The 17310-nt window shown below is 46.2% G+C and overlaps 1 protein-coding gene across 2 annotated transcripts; it reads left to right on the forward strand.

The window, feature by feature from the left end:
* Window positions 1-5862: 5862 nt before the first annotated feature.
* CUNH8orf76 (chromosome unknown C8orf76 homolog) lies at window positions 5863-16847 on the forward strand. Of its 2 annotated transcripts, none has more exons than XM_042673054.1 (6): window positions 5863-6005; window positions 7613-7705; window positions 9062-9205; window positions 10511-10962; window positions 13073-13205; window positions 16529-16847. In XM_042673054.1, the coding sequence occupies exons 1-6, from the start codon at window positions 5889-5891 to the stop codon at window positions 16724-16726; spliced, it is 1137 nt and encodes a 378-aa protein (XP_042528988.1). In that variant the 5' UTR covers window positions 5863-5888; the 3' UTR covers window positions 16727-16847. The 2 variants fall into 2 exon arrangements, with proteins under 2 accessions (XP_042528988.1, XP_042528989.1); XM_042673055.1 differs by having other exon boundaries at window positions 10745-10962.
* Window positions 16848-17310: the final 463 nt, after the last annotated feature.

The following is a 17310-nucleotide window of genomic DNA, read 5'->3' on the forward strand; positions in this document are numbered from 1 at the left end:
GCAATTACACTCATTTTGAAAAATGTCCAGTTTAAGTAGGGCTATGGTAACAACTCAGAAGCTAACAACTCAGAAGCTGAGATCTGAGGATCGTGGTTCAAAGCCAGCCCAGGCAAGAAAGTCTGAAAGACTCTTATCTCTAATTAGCCACTAAAAAGCTGGAAGTGGAGCTGTGGCTCAAGTGGTAGAGCTCGATCTGTGAGCAAAAATAGCTCGGAGACAATGCCCAGGCCCTGAGTTCAAACCCCAGGACCAGCACTCACAAAACGTGTGCAGTTTAATGGCTTTAAATTATATTCACAGTGTTGCACAACCATCACTTGTAAAAACATTGCATCACCCCCAAACAGAAACTTGTATCCATGAAGCAATAACACACCATTTCCTCTAGCTCCTACTAAACTCTAATATACTTTTTGTCTTTATGAAGTTGCCTGTTATTGATATTTCAAATAAGTGGGATCAAACAGTATGTGTTACTTAACACTGTTTTCAAGTTCATCCATATACATATATATACATATGGAGCTATCTATCTATCTATCTATCTATATGGAGGGAGAGACCACATTTTGTTTCTCCACTCATCTGATAGACACCTGGGATGTTTCCACCTTACTGTGAATATTGCTGCAGCACGGAGACATGCAGTTATCTGTATGGGCTCACGTTTTCAGTTCTCTTAAGTGGTATGGTAATTCTTTTTTTTTTGGTCCAGTCATGGGGCCTGAACTCTGGGCCTGGGCACTGTCCCTCAGCTCTTCATGGTATGGTAATTCTACATGGAACATTTTTTTTCTTTTGGTCAGTCGTGGGGCTTGAACTCTGGGCTTGGGCGCTGTCCTTGCGCTCTTCAGTTCAAGGCGAGTGATCTACCACTTGAGCCACAGTGCCACTTCCGGTTTTCTGGTGGTTAATTGGAGATAAGAGTTTCACAGACTCTCCTGCCCGAGCTGGCTTTGAACCGTGATCCTCAGATCTCAGCCTCCTGAGTAGCTAGGATTACAGGCGTGAGCCACCAGCGCCCGGCTATGTGGAACATTTTGAAGGCTCACCATACTGCCACAGTGTCACAGCATCAACATTTTACATTTCACCAGCAATGTATAGTGTTTTTTTTTTCAGTTTTAAGTGGTTATTATATAATGTAGTGTAGATCAGTATCGTGGGAGACAAAAATGATAGTCTCCTTTAGTAAGTGAAGGTGGTATTTCACTATTTTTTGTGTGCGTGCTGGTCCTGGAGTTTGAACTCAGGGCCTGTCACCTGAGCTGTTTGTACTCCAGGTTAGCACTCTACCACTTGAGCCACAGCTCCACTTCTGACCTTCTGGTAGTTATTTGGAGATGTGAGTGTCACAGGCATTTCTTTACTTCCTGGGCTGGCTTTGAACCATAATCCTCAGATCTCAGCCCCCTGAGTGGCTAGGATTACAGGTGTATGAGCCATTGGTGCCCAGCTCACTATGGTTTTTGATCTTTATTTCTTCCTGTCATCTTTTCAGGTGGTTACTGACCATTTGTCAGTCTTTTTTTTTTTTTTTTAAAGTGTCTGTTCATGTCTTCTGCTTCTTGTTGAGTTTTAGGAGTGTTTTATATATTTGGAATGCTACTGTCTTATCAGATAGATGACTTGCGAATATAATCATTTTTGGATTCTGCATATGCAAACTTTCCTACTCATTAAACATTTTTTGTGGCCTCTAATCTATATTCTGTCTTCATGAGTTTGCCTATTCCTTTTTTGTTGGTGGTAGTGGTCAAGGGGCATGAACTCAAGGCCTGGAGACTGTCCCTGAGCTCTTTTGATTAAGGCTAGCACTCTACCACTTTGAGCCACAATGCCACTTTGGTTTTCTGGTGGTTAATTGGAGATAAGAGTCTCACATACGTTCCTGCCCTGGTTGGCTCTGAACTGCTATCCTCAGATCTTGGCCTCCTGAGTAGCTGGGACTACAGTCATGAGCCACCGGTACCTGACTAACATTTCAAATGTGTTATTGTATACTACTTACCTTTGTGTTACTACTCAGGGCCACTGGAGTCATTCCTGCCCATGGTCAGAATGGCAAACAGTTGCCCAGTACGCAACTGGCTGAGGTAAGGCCCAGTGACGCTGTTTTTCTTGTTCCAGCTTACATGCTGTAAGGAGGCACCTTTTTGCAGTTGTCTTAAGTGTCATGTTTTCTGTAGTTGTGCTTATTGCTGGTGATTTCATTGTCCCCAAGTAGTGCTGAAGTGCTATTTGGTGTTCCTAAATACAAGAAGTCTATCTTATACAGAAAATATGTCAGATAGGAGTTAGAGTGTAAGCATTATGTTAATTAGTCAACAGTATATGTTAAGTTAACTTTATACAGAAACACATAAAACAAGGTTAGACACTGATTGACTGATGGTGACCAGAGGCGCCCCAGATTAGCTCTGGGTGTATTTATTATTTCTAATTCAGTGTTCATAGAGCCTTTCATAGACAGTCACTATGAACAATGAAAATTGGTTGGCTGGGCGCCAGTGGCTCATGCCTGTAATCCTAGCTACTCAGGAGGCTGAGATCTGAGGATTGAGGTTCAAAGCCAGCCTGAGCAGGAAAGTCCGTGAGACTCTTATCTCCAATAAACCACTAGAAAACCGGAAGTGGCGCTGTGGCTCAAGTGGTAGAGTGCTTGCCTTGAGCTGAAGAGCACAGGGACAGTGCCCAAGCCCAGAGTTCAAGCCCACACAGACAAAAAAAAAAAAGAAAATTAGTTGTATTTTTGCTTTCTCGATAACATTCTTTGGTATACAAAACCTTTTAATGGGCTGGGAAGGTGGCTCAGTGGTAGAGCACTTGCCTTGCATGCTTGAGGCACTGGGTTCGATTCCTCAGCACCACATAAGCAAAAAGAAAAAAGCGGACCCCCCCCAAAAAAAAACTTTTAATTTTGCTGAGGTCTTAATTTATTTTTCTTGTTGCTTATGCTTTTGGTGTCATATCTAAGAAGCCATTGCCAAATCCAAAATCTGGAAGAGTTACCTGAGTATTTCCTTTTTCTTCTTCTGCTCCTGTATGTAGGTTGTAACCTGTTCAAGTCATTTTTGTATGTGGTATGAGGCAGGAATCCCAGCTTCATAATTCTGCATGTGTTACCTCTGTTGAAGTAATTATCTTTCCTCCCATCCCCCATTGAATGAACCTTAGCACCCTTGGCAAAAATGAATTCTAAGCTGGGTGTTAGTGGCTCACGCTTGTAACCCTAGCTACTCAGGAGGCTGAGATCAGAGAATTGAGGTTCAAAGCCAGCCCAGGCAGACATATCCTTAAGACTTGTATCCCAGCCCAGGCAGACATATCCTTAAGACTTGTATCTCCTGCAAAAAGGCAGACATGAAGGTGTGGCTCAGGTGGTAGGGTACTAGCCTTAAGCAAAGAAGCTTAAGGGGTTCAGGAAATGGAACAAGAGGACTTTTCTGTTACTGTTTTTATTTTTGTATTTTTTTTTTTGTTCCTTTATCTGTCTTTGGGAAAGTAATGGGGGCACAGAAATGGAAGGACAAAGGGAACAAATACAGCAGTGGTATTCACTAGCTCGTAGGTTGAAAATGAACTGTACAATTGGGAGTGGGGGAATGGGAGGTGACACAGTCCCAAGAGAAATGTATTCATTACATAACTTACATAACTGCAACCCTTCTGTACACAACTCCATAATAAAAAAGTTTTAAGCTTAAGGGACAGCACCCAGGCTCTGAGTTCAAGCCTCAGATCCAGCACTAAATAATGAAGACTAAAGAAATAGGCAGTACCTCAGAATGGAAGAGGATGGAAATTCCAAGAACAATCTGACTTAAAAAAAAAAAAAAAAAAAGCTACCTCTACTGTTTTGAGACGGAAGAGTCTTGCTGCATAGCTCATACTGACCTGAATGGCTCCATGGTCTGCCCCAGCCTGCCAGTTAAGGGATCACAGGAGTACACCCCCATGCCCAGGGGTGGAGCAAGATTTTGGAATAAACATTATGAGAACTTCTTGCTATCTGATAGGCACTTTGTGTTAGTCAATGCCTATTTCACAAATTGGATGGCATAGCTGGTAGCTAGGGATTATGAGACCTTCAATATTATGCAATACTGCCTTTGACTTGGCAGGGGGCATATGTTTGGGGTGTATAACCATCTTCTTTGAACTCATTACTTCTGGGTGATGTGTTTTTTGTTTCCTTTTTCTATGTTCTTCAAGCTTTTCCTATAATCCTTCAAGCTTTTCCTAGTATTATATTGTTGTTGGGAAAATGAAAAATACATTTTCAAAAATTTGCTTTTTAAAACGCACTTCCCTGGATGAATTCGTCAGTAGATCATGGCTGTCCAGGGGGACCAGTGGGGTAAATGGGCTGAAGAGTATAGGATGGGGAGTAGTTGTCCCACAAATGAGTTCTGAAACCTGGGAGCAGTGGATCGGGTTCTCCAAGAATCTTGACAGACAGGTGGCTTAATAACTGGAAGGAGTTAGGAAAAACAGAAAAATGGGGGGGAGGGGGAACTATGGCCCACTATGAAACACGGTCCAATAAGACTGAACTGTGAACAGTATTTTGTCCACCATCTCTTAATTGCCAGTTATCAATGAATGTCTTCAAATTCTAAAAATTCCAGTAAATATTAATCTTAGGATATGGAGATTTGATGTTTTTCTCCAAGCAGAAGAAATTTTCCCTGATCAAGCCCCTAAATTTCCATGTCTTATGTGTTATAAATGCATGTAGGAGTCTGGTTCCCGTTTCAGGCGCCGTGTCTCTTTTTCCAAACTCCAATTTATTTCCCAGCTCTGTAGTCACGTGATAACTGCTTTGGTGCAAGGTCATTTAACTACTTCAGCCCAGTATCTTCATTTACAAAGTGGGAACGGTTGTGCCTTTCAGAAGGTTGTTAAGACAAAAATGCAAAATAAAATGCTGCTAGGCACAGGTGGCCCACGCCTGTAACCCTAGCTACTCAAGGAGGCTGAGATCTGAGGATCGTGGTTCCAAGTCAGTCCGGCAGGAATGTCCATGAGACTCTTCAATTAACCACCAAAAGCCAGAAGTGGAGCTGTGGCTCAAGTAGTAGACTGGCTAGCCTTGAATGAAAGAGCTCAAGGACATCGCCCAGGCCCTGAGTTCAAGCCTCAAGCAGGAACAGCAAATATACTTACTGTGGTTTAAAATTTAGTGTGTGTGTGGGGGAGGATCGGGCAGTGGGGGACGTGGGAGGGGTATGGGAAGGGATGGGAAGGGTAAACAAAGGAGGAGGAGGCAACAATGCTTGATAAGAAATGCACACGTTATCTTGCCCATGTAATTGTAACCCCTCTGTACATTATTTTCACAATTAAAAAAAAAAAAGGGACTTAAAAGTCCGGAGCCTGTAGTGACTCACGCCTGTAATCCTAGCTACTCAGGGGGCTGAGATCTGAGGATCGTGGTTCAAAGCCAACCCGAGCAGGAGAGTCCGTGAGACTCTTATCTCCAATAAATCACCAGGAAACCGGAAGTGGCTCTGTGGCTTAAGTGGTAGAGCGCTCACCTTGATCTGAAGAGCTTAGGGGACAGCTCCCAGGCCCAGAGTTCAAGCCCCATGACCGACTAAAAAAAAGTACTCAAGAATTTGGGGCAGCTATCCTGATGCCAGGGCAATTCTTGATGCAATGCAGGTAAGGAAAAATCAAGACATCAGTCCTGGGCCGGAAAAATCTGTGGTCAGAGAAACAGCTAGGTTCAACTTCCCTTCCCCAAAAACCACTGGCCACGTCCAGCGCGAGGACTACAACTCCCAGCATGCCTCGCAGCGGCGTCGGTACGTCCCTCCCCCCGCTTCCGGGCCGGCCGCACGCGGGCGCCGCCTACTCTCCAGGCTGTGCGCCCGCGCGCCATGGATGCCGGGTGCTGGGTGGTCGGCGGCGAGTTCGAGGACTCGGTGTTTGAGGAGAGGGCCGAGCGGCGGCGCGGGCCGCCCGCGCCCTACATCGCCAAGCGCTGCGAGCCGCAGGTGAGAGCGGGCCGCTTGCCTCGCGGGACCCTTGCGCCCGGAGCCTGAGAGCGGAGCCCGGCTGCCGGGCCGGGGCTCGAGGCCGCGCCTGGAGTCCCCGCAGCCCGCCCGCGCACCCGCGGGTCGGTGGAGCAGTTACCGGGCGCAGGCTCCACGCCGCCACCTCCACGAAGGCTCCTGAGCCCCCCTTCCAACGAAACGTCTTTGAGTGCGCTCTCCGCCCAGGGATCTTAACCGATGCCTAACCGGCTTCAAAATAGGAGCGTCGTGATGGTTCTGAGTTAATAGGATAGTTGTGAATCCGTCTTTTGGGGTTCACAGTTATTGCGGGAATAAAATGAGATAATGCGAGGCGCAGTGCTCTATACTTACAAAGCCAGGCGCTGGTGGCTCACTCCTTTAATCCTAACGACTCAGGAGGTTGAGATCTGAAGGAGCTCTGCCAGCCAGGGCAGAAAAATCCTTGACACTCCTGGTTCATCTGCAGTTGACCAACAAAAAGTTGCAAGTGGAGGTGTAACTCAAGTGGTAGAGCACCAGCCTTGAGCAAAAAAGGCAAGTGGAGATGGAGATCCTGCCTTCAGGCTCCACTTCTGGCACGCACACACACAAACCCAACCAGCCAAAGAAAAGTAAAACACGTTTAAAGCTTTATGTGTAATGTATTTGCTATATGAATATGACAAAACCCAACTCAACTCCCAAACTCAATGTTTTATCCGAGCCTTGTTGGTTGTACTAGTGTAAAGCTAGTCCCAGCCTGCTTGGGACAATCAGGGATTTGCCCAGTCTCTACATTCCCTCCCTTATTCGTGGGTTCTTCCAGCCTTCCTCTTATCAGAGAGGGTATTGCACGGTATCAGCTGCCTGCATGCAGAGCACACAGGTTGTGTGAGAGAATAAAAGTAATCAGCCTGTGTTGCTTTCTCATTTCCCAGTGGGATGGTGAAAACTGGATGGAGGCCATAGGTTGTAGCTGAATGGCTGATCTAAATCGTCCCATGCAGCATGTGACTCCACATCAGTAGAATACAAAGGACAATCAAGGGTCAGGTACATGGTGTTGAGTGACATTGGAGGGGTGGGGGGAGAGAAGAGAAAAACTGACTCGTGGCTTTCTCCACTCCAGTGGATCAGGCTAAGAGAGAAATGGTTTTGTAAAGTTAACTGGGGCCTTGATGCTCAGGTGGCTTTTAGAAGTAGACCCTAGCAAGACCTGGCATTACTTGTGGCTGCCTGGGGAACTGTAGGTAGGAGGATCATGGTCTAATGCCAGCCCCAGACAAAATGTGAGACCATGTCTGAAAAGTAACTAAAAAAAAAAAAAAGGACCTGGAGAGGTGGCTCATCTTCCTAGCAATTGCAGAGGCCCTGAGTTCAAATGCCAGTACTGCCAAAAAGAAAAAAATTAGAGCCAAACAGCTATGATAGGCGAATCAAGGGAGATGTGCTTGGATCAGGAGTATTTAGGGATAGAATTTCTTTAGCCTCATTGTGTTGTACTGTAAGTAAAAGGGAGCATAAGATCCTCCTTTGGAGCTGAGAATCTGCACACACACACTGCACTTTCTCATACCATGTGTGCATCTACGTCTATATTTATTCAGTGGTTTCATGAAGAAACAGAGAAGAGTGATGATGAAGTTCTGACTCTCAAGAAGTTCCGCGGGGACCTGGCCTACCGACGGCAGGACTATCAGGTAGTGTGAATGTGTTCTTGAAATGGGCTCCTGTTGCATCAATTCTAGTTCATCGAAGAAGCAGTGTGCTAAGTGATGAGGGTTTTGTTTGTGAAGATAGTTTAATCTCAGACACCTCCCCCGACCCCAAATTGCTGTCCTTTTTCTATTCTTTTCTCTTTTTTTGTCTGTCATAGGGTTTGAACTCGGGGCCTGAGCACTGTCCCTGAGCTCTTCAGCTCAAGGCTAGCACTCTACCACTTGAGCCACAGCGCCACTTCGGGTTTTCTGGTGGTTAATTGGAGATCAGAGTCTCACGGACTGTCCTCCTAGGCTGGCTTTGCACTGTGATCCTCAGCTCTCAGCCTCCTGAGTAGCTAGGATTCCAGGTGTAAGCCACCGGTGCCTGCTGCTGTCCTTTTTCTTGCGTCTCTCTGCGATTTGTTTCCTATAACACCTCCTATGTGCTGGCCTCCAGCAGACCTCTCTCAGCACACAGCATGGAAGAAAAGAGAACAAACCAGTAGGCACAGTGGCTTTATCTGTGTATCTGGTTTCCTCTTCCTGTAATGAGCACTGATGAAAAGTAGGGCAGCAAGGGAGCATAGAACCAGGAGACTGAGCCTGGACTGCTTGGCTCCTCCCTGACAGGTGCTTTTCATGATTATAGTCATTAGATCCCAGACCATTCTGTCTCTGCCTCTTAGAAAAATCATCCACTGGGTACTGACGGTACTTGCCTGTAATCCTAGCTACTTAGGAGGCTGAGATCTGAGAATCACAATTTGAAGCCTTTCAAGATGAGCCTAGTGACTATTTTATGTATGTGTGTGCTGGTCCTGGGGCTTGGGCTCTGTCCCTCAATTCAAGGCTAGTGCTCTACCACTTGAACCACAGCTCCACTTTCTAGAGACTCTGATCTCCAATTAGCCAGCAAAAATCTGGAAAAGGAAGTATGAATATGTAGCAGTGTCAACCTTGGGTAAAAAAGCCTCAAGAGGAAGTGGCGCTGTAGCTCAAGTGGTAGAGCGCTCGCCTTGAGTTGAAGAGCTGAGGGACAGCGCCCAGGCCCAGAGTTCAAGCCCCACGACCGACAAAAAAAAAAAAAAGCCTCAAGAGCAGTTGGAGGCATGGCTCAGTTGGTAGAGCACTACGTAATGAGTGAAAGTGGCAGGTACCAAGTTCAAATCCCAGTCTCGGAAAGAAAAAGCCTCAAGAGGTCCTGAGTTCAAGCCCCAGTACCAGCACAAGAAAAGAAAAATACTTCTGACTAAAGTATCAAGTACATGACTTCTACCTAGGAAAATTCTCTCTACTGAATCCTTTCCCATGTTTCTTCTTTTCTTGTTTGTTGTTCTTTTAACAAATAATTGCCAGAAAGCACTGCAGGAGTATTCTAGTATTGCGGAACGATTGTCCTCTACCAATCTTGCTGTGAAAAGGGACGTCCAGGAAGGCCAGGCGCGGTGCCTGGCTCACTTGGGAAGGCATGGGGAAGCGCTGGAGATCGCTGCAGATTTGGTGAGTTCTTCCATGGCTTGTTTTCATATGTTTTGCCTCTGGGGGTTTGAACTCTGGGCCTGGGCGCTGTCCCTGAGCTCTTCAGCTCATGGCTAGTGCTCTACCACTTGAGCCACAGCACCACTTCCAGTTTTATGGTGGTTTATTGGAGAAAGGGGTCTCACAGACTTTCCTGCCTGAGCTGGCTTTGAACCTCGATCCTCAGATCTCACCCTCCTGAGTAGTTAGGATTACAGGCATGAGCCACAGGTGCCCACCTTATTTTCTTAGACTTTTATTAGCTTTATTTCCAAAATTGCTTTTTTTTAAATTTCCAGAATTTCTACATGAAACAATGTAGTATTTCTGTAAGTTACAAAAACATGACTCAATACCATCCCAAGCTTGGCCTTGGTAGCATCCTTTTTATTTACTTTATTTATATTTGTGCTGGTCATGGGTTTTGAACTCAGAGCCAGGGCATTGTCCCTGAGCTTTTTTTTCCCTCAAAGCTAGCACTCTTTCACTTGAGCCACAGTTCCACTTGCAGCTTTTTGCTGGTTAATTGGAGATAAGCATCTCATGGACTTCCTGCTGGGCTGTTTTCAAAATGTGACCCTCAGATCTCAGCCTCCTGAGTAGCTAGGATTGTAGGCGTGAGCCACCAGCGCCTGGCTCCTTTTTATATTTTATTTTATTTATTATTTTTTTGTTGTTGTTGTTGCCAGTTGTGGGGCCTAAACTCTGGACCTGGGCACTGTCCCTCAGCTCTTCAGCTCAAGGCTAGCACTCTACCACTTCAGCCACAGTGCCACTTATGGCTTTTTCTGCTTATGTGGTGCTGAGGAATCGAACCCAGGCCCTCATGCATGCAAGCCAAGCACTCTACCACTGAGCCACCTTCCCAGCCCCTCCTTTTTATTTTTAAATAAGACTAGTGTAATTCTTTAAGAGCTTCAGAAAGACAGTTCTTTGTAATTGTGGATTCTGTTTGTTTGGTTTTAGATTTAGATATTTATGGTTTACTTTGCTTGATATTTGCATAAATTTGATAGCGGAGTTAGTCTAAATTGGCCAGCCCTTGTATATGATGAGTTTTCTTTTCCAAAGGGAGCTGCTGAGCTCTGTGGACTGATCATGAGGCCTGTGGGTGACCGGAAGTCAGCCTGCAGCCCATGCAAATGAGCCTGCATCTCCCTGCATCCCATTAACTGGGAAGAAATCCTCACCTTGGTCAGCCCCGCATCTGGCCCCTGCGTCTTCATTTTTATGTAGAAAATGTTTTGCATCTTAAGGGTTTCTTTTACCTTTTTTTTTTCTCCTCAGGAAAATAAAGCAACTAACACAGACCACTTAACCACGGTGCTCTACCTCCAGTTTGCTATTTGTTCAAGTTTACAGAATTTGGAGAAAACAATTTTTTGCCTACAGAAACTGATTTCTTTGCATCCTTTTAATCCTTGGAGCTGGGGGAAATTGGCTGAGACTTACCTGAATCTGAGGCCAGCATTTTCAGCGTCATTTACGTCATCTCACACACAGAACCATTTCACCTTACAGGGCGTAACTGTCACGCCTGCCTTCTCAGGAAAAGACCATTTGGCTTATTTTCCTGAGCCCGGGCCCGAGAGCTCGGCATCTCCCAGGGAAGTGAGTGGCAGCCGGAGCCAGCAAGCTGAGATCACACCTGGAAATGGTCCCACCCGCGCAGCAGGAGAGGGAGCAGCGGGGTGGACAGAGGCTCAGGTGAAAGCCTGTGCCTCTTTGGTCCGAGCCAGGTAAGCAGAGCCAGGTAAGCCTGGTGTGGAGGTGCCCACACCTGAGCTCAGTTTAGTCTTCAAAAAATCTTATTAGGAGCTAGGCACCGGAAGCTACCTGTAATCCTAGCTACTCAGGAGACTGAGATCTGAGGATCGCGGTTCAAAGCCAGCCCGGGCAGGAAAATCCATGAGACTCTTAATTTCCAGTTAACCACCAGAAAACTGGAAGTGGCACTGTGGCTCAAGTGGTAGAGCCCTCACTGAAGAGCTCAACTGAAGAGTTAAAGGACAGCGTCCAGGCCCACGACCAAAAAAAAAAAAAAATCATATTAGGTACTTGCTATATGTTTTTTAATTTTTTTCCTGTGACCCATTTGGAGCCCTTTGAACACATGCCATTTCTGTGTATGAAATTTAGAAACATCTATGTTCAAGAATGTTTTATCCAATCTATAGGATGAAAGAAAATCCTTACCAGCTATTCATTAAGTAAATGATTACTGTTCCAATTTTACAAAAAGCCCAAGAAAAGAACTCCAGAAGAACAAATCCTCCAATATTAAATGAGCAGCTTCATGGAACCAATAATTCTCTGAAGAAATACCCATGGCTAGGGCTGGGAAGGTGGCTCAGTGGTAGAGTGCTTGCCTTGCATGCCTGAGGCCCTGGGTTAGATTCCCCAGTACCACATAAGCAAAAATAAAAAAGCCGGAAGTGCTCTGTGGCTCAAGTGGTAGAGCACTAGCCTAGAGCCGAAGAGCTGAGGGACAGCGCCCAGGCCCAGAGTTCAGGCCCCACGACTGGACCAAAAAAAAAATTAAAAATAATTCTCTGAAGAAATACCCATGGCTAGTGCTGGGAATATGGCTTAGTGGTAGAGTGTTTGCCTAGCATGCTTGATACCCTGGGTTCCATACCTCAGTACCACATAAACAGAATAAGCCAGAAGTGTCACTGTGGCTCAAATGGGACAGAGCCTAGGCCTTGTGGTCAAGCTCTAGGATAGGCACAAAAACAAAAAGGAAAGAGGGTACACATAATAAGTTCTATAATTTATAAGACACAGGAACTCATGAGAATAGAGATTATTTGTTCACATAAAGAAGCCAAGAAATATTTTTTGTGCCAGTACTGGGACTTCACCTCAGGACCTCCCGCTTTCCCTGTGGCTCTTTCACTCAAGTCTTACGCTTCATCACTTGAGCCACACCTCCACTTCTGGCTTTTTGCTGAGTAATTGGAGACAAGAGTCTTGGATTTGTTTGTCTGGGCTGGGTCCAAACCTCCATCTTCCAGTTTGTCTTGCTCCTTCTTTAATCTGCCCAGAAGGCACGTGGTATAGAGGAAGCACATCCCAAAGGGACAGAGGAGCTGGTGTGGAAGAGTCTCACAGTCTGGTGTGAACATGCTGTGGTGGGAGCTCAGGGGAGCGCAGAGGAAACAGAAGGAGAAGTAGTACTTGTAGTCACACTGTCTCAGTGCCAGATGTGTCTCTGTTAGTGTGCTGTTGCTATAACAGAAGATCACAAACTGGACAACTTATCAAAAAAAGGAGTTTATTTCTTGGACTAATAGAGTGCTTGCCATGAGCAGAAAGAGCCAAAACACGAGCATAAGGCCCTGAGTTCATGTCATGGTACTGGCACACGGACACACACACACACACACACACACGCACACGCACACACGTACCACCACATGAATAAAGGCTACGTATAGCCAGGAAAATTACTTCAATACTATTTTCTATGGCCGTCATGGAAATGTCATTGAATGCAGGCTTCCCAGGAGCGAACCCAGAATGCTGGGTGGCAGGTGTCTGCCTAGAAGCCAGTTCTTACTCTGTATGTTCTCTGTGCCCAGATACTTGCCTGCCGCAGGCAGCTCCTTTATGGCATTGCTTCTAACTTTGTGAGGAGTTGGTTCTGAGTGTTGGGGAAGATGACTCTTCAGTGGGAACATCGGTTTGTTTGGAGCCAGGAGGTGTCGGGATGTGAGCAGACCCTACCTAATAAGCCAGCCCTGGGCAGACCTCCGTGCGCCTGGCCCTGACCCAGTCCCCGCTGTTGGCCTGCAGTGGAGCCTGCACCTTAGCACATTGACTCCTTGCGACTTCCTGTGTTTGCAGGCTCTTGCTTCAGTTCACCCAGTCGCAGCAGATCTCCTTCGCTTTGGAGAGGAACCTGAGGACCCAGCAAGAGATTGAAGAGCAGCTAAAAGGATTCAGCCTTGGGGAGGACACCCTGCAGTTGATCACGGAGGTGAGGCGGTCCCCAGGTTGACAGAGATACTTTGCCTGGCTCCTGTACCATTTCCTCAAAGTCTCACCACTCAGTAGTTACCAAAGCAACCCCTTCTCCATCCTTCCTGCAATGTGTGATGGCAGGGCCTACACTTCCTGTGCTTGTCAGCACTACCTAGCACCTGCCTGCTTGAGCACCCTAAGTGCTGAGTGTTAAGTGGTAGTTTGTACACTTGCCCTCTCCTCAGCTGATGGCTGAGGTTGGGACAGCCAGAGATGAACTTTTCAGGGGCTCTGTTGATCTACCCACGGAGGGCCTTCCTGAGAGCCTGTATCATCCCCATTCCTAGATTTCTTCTCTTTTCCCTTCCCCCAGCCCTTCCTCTTCTCTACCTTCCCCTTGCCTCCCTTGCAGGAAAATTCTGAGTCGTGGCTACATAGTAAGTTCCAGGCCAGACAAGAGCCACAGAGCGAGACCCTGTCTTAAAAAAAAAAAAAAAAAAAAACAGGGCTGGGAAGGTGGCTCAGTGCTTGCCTTGCATGCATGAGGCCCTGGGTTGGATTCCTCAGCACCACATAAACAAAAAGCTGGAAGTGGCATTGTGGCTCAAGTGGTAGAGCGCTTCAGAGCTGAGGGACAGCACCCAGGCCCAGAGTTCAAGCTCCATGACCAACAAAACAAAAAACAAAACAAAACAAAAAAAAACAGCCAGGCGCCAGTGGTTCACACCTGTAATCCTAGCTACTCAAGAGGTTGAAGTCTGAGGATTGTGGTTTGAAGTAGCCCAGGAAAGTCCATGAGACTCTTTATCTCCAGTAAACTCAGAAAAAGTTGAAGTGGCTCTATAGCTCAAGTGCTAGAATGCTTGCCTGAGCACAGAGTCTCAAGGACAGTGCCCAGGACCGAGTTCAAGCCCTAGGACTGGCAAAAAAAGAAAAAGAAAAACAAAAACTTGTCTGTGTTTGATTTTTACTATAAAATACCAATTTTATATAATTCGACATAATATTATTTCTTTTATAATTTTCAATTTAATAGGTTAGAAGATCTAGCTATTATGTAGCTACACATATATTTCATAAATTATAGTATTTTATAAATATTAATGCTTATTCCTTTGATTGCTATTAAACAAGGTTTTGTTGTTGCTATTGCTTTGTGATGATATTGGGACCTGAATTCAGAGCTTTGTGCTCTCTGCTTTTTGCTAATGCTGGTGCTGTGCTACTTGAGCCAGGTTTCCAGTCTGAGTTTTGTTTTGTTTTGAATGATGGTACTAGGGTTTGAACTCAGGGCCTCAGTCTTGTGAGACAAGTGCTTTCTAGAATTTTTTAGACTCTAATGTTATTCCTACCCATGTACTTTTAGATGGGGTCTCACTGCTTGCTCCAGGATGACCTTGAACTTTCAGTTTCCCAGATAGCTTTTTTTTTTTTTTAATTTGCTTATGTAGCCTAAGCTGGCCTTGGATTTGTGATCCTCTGGCCTCTGCCTCTACTTTCCAAGAGTTGGATTTAACAGCATGGACCAACCTCCCAGCACTACTAGTAGCTTTTTTTTTTAAAGAATGCTTTTTGGTGGGCTGGGAAGGTAGCTCAGTGGTAGAGTGCTTGCCTTGCATGCATGAGGCCCTGGGTTCGATTCCTCAGCACCACATTAGCAAAAAGAAAAAAAGCCGGAAGTGGCTCTGTGGCTCAAGTGGTAGAGTGCTAGCCTTGAGCTGAAGAGCTGAGGGACAGCACCCAGGCCCAGAGTTCAGGCCCCACGACTGGACCCCCCCCCAAAAAAAAAAAAAGAATGCTTTTTGGTGTTTGATCCCAGACTTAAAAATACCTAATTTCGGGCTGGGAAGGTGGCTCAGTGGTAGAGCACTTGCCTTGCATGCCTGAGGCCCTGGGTTCGATTCCTCAGCACCACATAAGCAAAAAGAAAAAAGCCGGAAGTGGCGCTGTGGCTCAAGTGGTAGAGCGCTAGCCTTGAGCTGAAGAGCTGAGGGACAGTGCGCAGGCCCAGAGTTCAGGCCCCACAACCAGACCAAAATAAAATAAAATTCTATAAAAAAAAATACCTAATTTCATTGATGCCATCAGTTGTAAGGTCTGCCATTTGATGTGTCACTAAGGGAAAAATAAGGTGCCATTTACAGTATGACATACCAGTGTTAGGTTTCAGAGACACTGAAGGGATACAATGATAAAAAATTCCTTTAGATCTGATGAAATAACAATGCTTTAATAAATACCCCAATCTCACTGGCAGTTTCCTAAAAAAAAAAAAAGTAATCTGTGATGATTCATACCTGCAGGAAACGATCCTGTTTCTAACTAGAGTTGTCATGAACACTTTAGATCTCTGGGTTGGCAAGAGCCATAGAAATCTAGTCTAAAACCATGTGGCAAAGTCTCTTCCCAACATCCAGCTGGACAGACATGTAGCTCATGCCACATGTGTGACATGTTTTGGAATGTAGTTTCAGTCCACCATCATTATCAAAGGTGGAGCTGACTGCTGAGTGGGTTCAAGTATCTTTCTAGAACCTAGCTCTGTGATGATAACTCAGAATCCGGGGACTTGGCCCTGCTCTCCCCCGGGGCCTGATTCTGGCCAGTAGGGAGCAGTCTTGTGCCTTCACTGGGTCTATGGTGTAGATCCATCCTTAAGAGCGTCTTGACTTCAGAGGACTCTTTCTGCTCTTCCTGGGCTAGCAAAGGATAGGCTTAGCAGCTTGCTACTTGAGTGTAGTTTACTTCTGTGTGGAACTTGTGAAGATAGCTCCGACCTCCCGCACCCCACCTACAGTCATAATCTACCCAAGCTGCCTGCCCTTTCACCTTTCACCAGCAGGGAGACTCTGAGTCTCCCTCTTATCAATGGAGTGTGTCATTGGTTATGGAGGTTGGCTGAGTCCGAGGGAGGGCTAGACACACTGCCTCGGGGACTGTGTCAGGATGAGTGGAGCACCAGCCAGCAGCTCTGGCTGGCAGCTCTTTTTCGGCATGTTGGACGGTCCTCGGCTGCTCAGCCACTGTGATGACTACCTCCCGCTTCCATGCCCGCGTCTGCTCTTTCTCTCACTGCGACAGTTTCTTTCCTTTTTTTTTTTTTTTTTTTTGTTTTTGTTTTTTTGCCAGTCCTGGGGCTTGAACTCAGGGCCTGAGCACTGTCCTGAGCTTTCTAGCCTAGCATTCTACCACTTGAGCCACAGCACCACTTCCAGCTTTTTCTGTGTATGTGGTAGTGAGGAATGGAGCCCAGGGCTTCATGCATGCTAGGCAAGCACTGTACCACTAAGCTACCTTCCCAGACCCTTCATTTTGTTTTTGCTTTTTCTCCTGCTACAGGTTATGGGAGAAGATATTATCCCAGAAAAAATAAAAGATGAACTTCACTCAGAGGTCAAGTGTGTGGGTCCCGAGGCCCTGGCTGCCTTGGTGCCGGCGACCTTGAAAGAATTTGAAGACAAGTGGTTTGGAAAGATCAAGGACCATCTCTGTCCTTCAGAAAATCAGTTGCACACACAAATACAGATCGTGGCTTAGCAGCAAAACCATCCTCCACTGTAAAATTGTTCTTGTTTCCTCGTTTACTTCAGATAGGATCTATTGCTTAATCATGGGAAACAGTGAATTAAAGTTGAGTACTTAGGTTTTATTTTTTTAATGGCTTCTCTTTGAGATTATTCTGGCTGTGTTCAGTGTTGTTTGTTTTTTTTTAGCTTTGTGTGTGTGTGCACGCACTCTCATACTGGGGCTAGAACTCTCCTCTTCCCTCTCTTCTCTCCCTCTCCCTCTCTTCCCTTCTCCTTTCTCCATCCCTCTCCTCTCCTCTCCTCTCCTCTCCTCTCCTCTCCTCTCCTCTCCTCTCCTCTCCTCTCCTCTCCTCTCCTCTCCTCTCCTCTCCTTCTCCCCATTCCTTCTCTTTCCTCTCCTCTCCTCCCTTTCTCTGTCTCTCCTCTCGCTCTCTCTTTGCCCTCTTTTCCCCTCTCCTTCCCCTCCTCCCGCTCCGTGGCAGCAGCGTGTAGATACAGGTGAGAACCCGGCCTCTGCGCGCTGCGGGTCAGGAAGGGGCACCAGGGAGAGGCGGCCTCTGGGCATGTCCTCTGCGGACAGGCCGGACAGCCGCC

The sequence above is a fragment of the Dipodomys spectabilis genome, unplaced genomic scaffold, assembly GCF_019054845.1.
Source record: "Dipodomys spectabilis isolate Male_0828 unplaced genomic scaffold, ASM1905484v1 ptg000783l, whole genome shotgun sequence".
Lineage (NCBI taxonomy): Eukaryota > Metazoa > Chordata > Mammalia > Rodentia > Heteromyidae > Dipodomys > Dipodomys spectabilis.

Bases quoted from the DNA above. Each gene is read 5' to 3' on its own strand.
- CUNH8orf76 (XM_042673054.1), top strand. From the start codon at position 5,889: ATGGATGCCGGGTGCTGGGTGGTCGGCGGCGAGTTCGAGGACTCGGTG. The intron at 6,006-7,612 runs GTGAGAGCGGGC...ATATTTATTCAG, and splicing joins CCAAGCGCTGCGAGCCGCAG to TGGTTTCATGAAGAAACAGA. The intron at 13,206-16,528 runs GTGAGGCGGTCC...CTCCTGCTACAG, and splicing joins CCCTGCAGTTGATCACGGAG to GTTATGGGAGAAGATATTAT.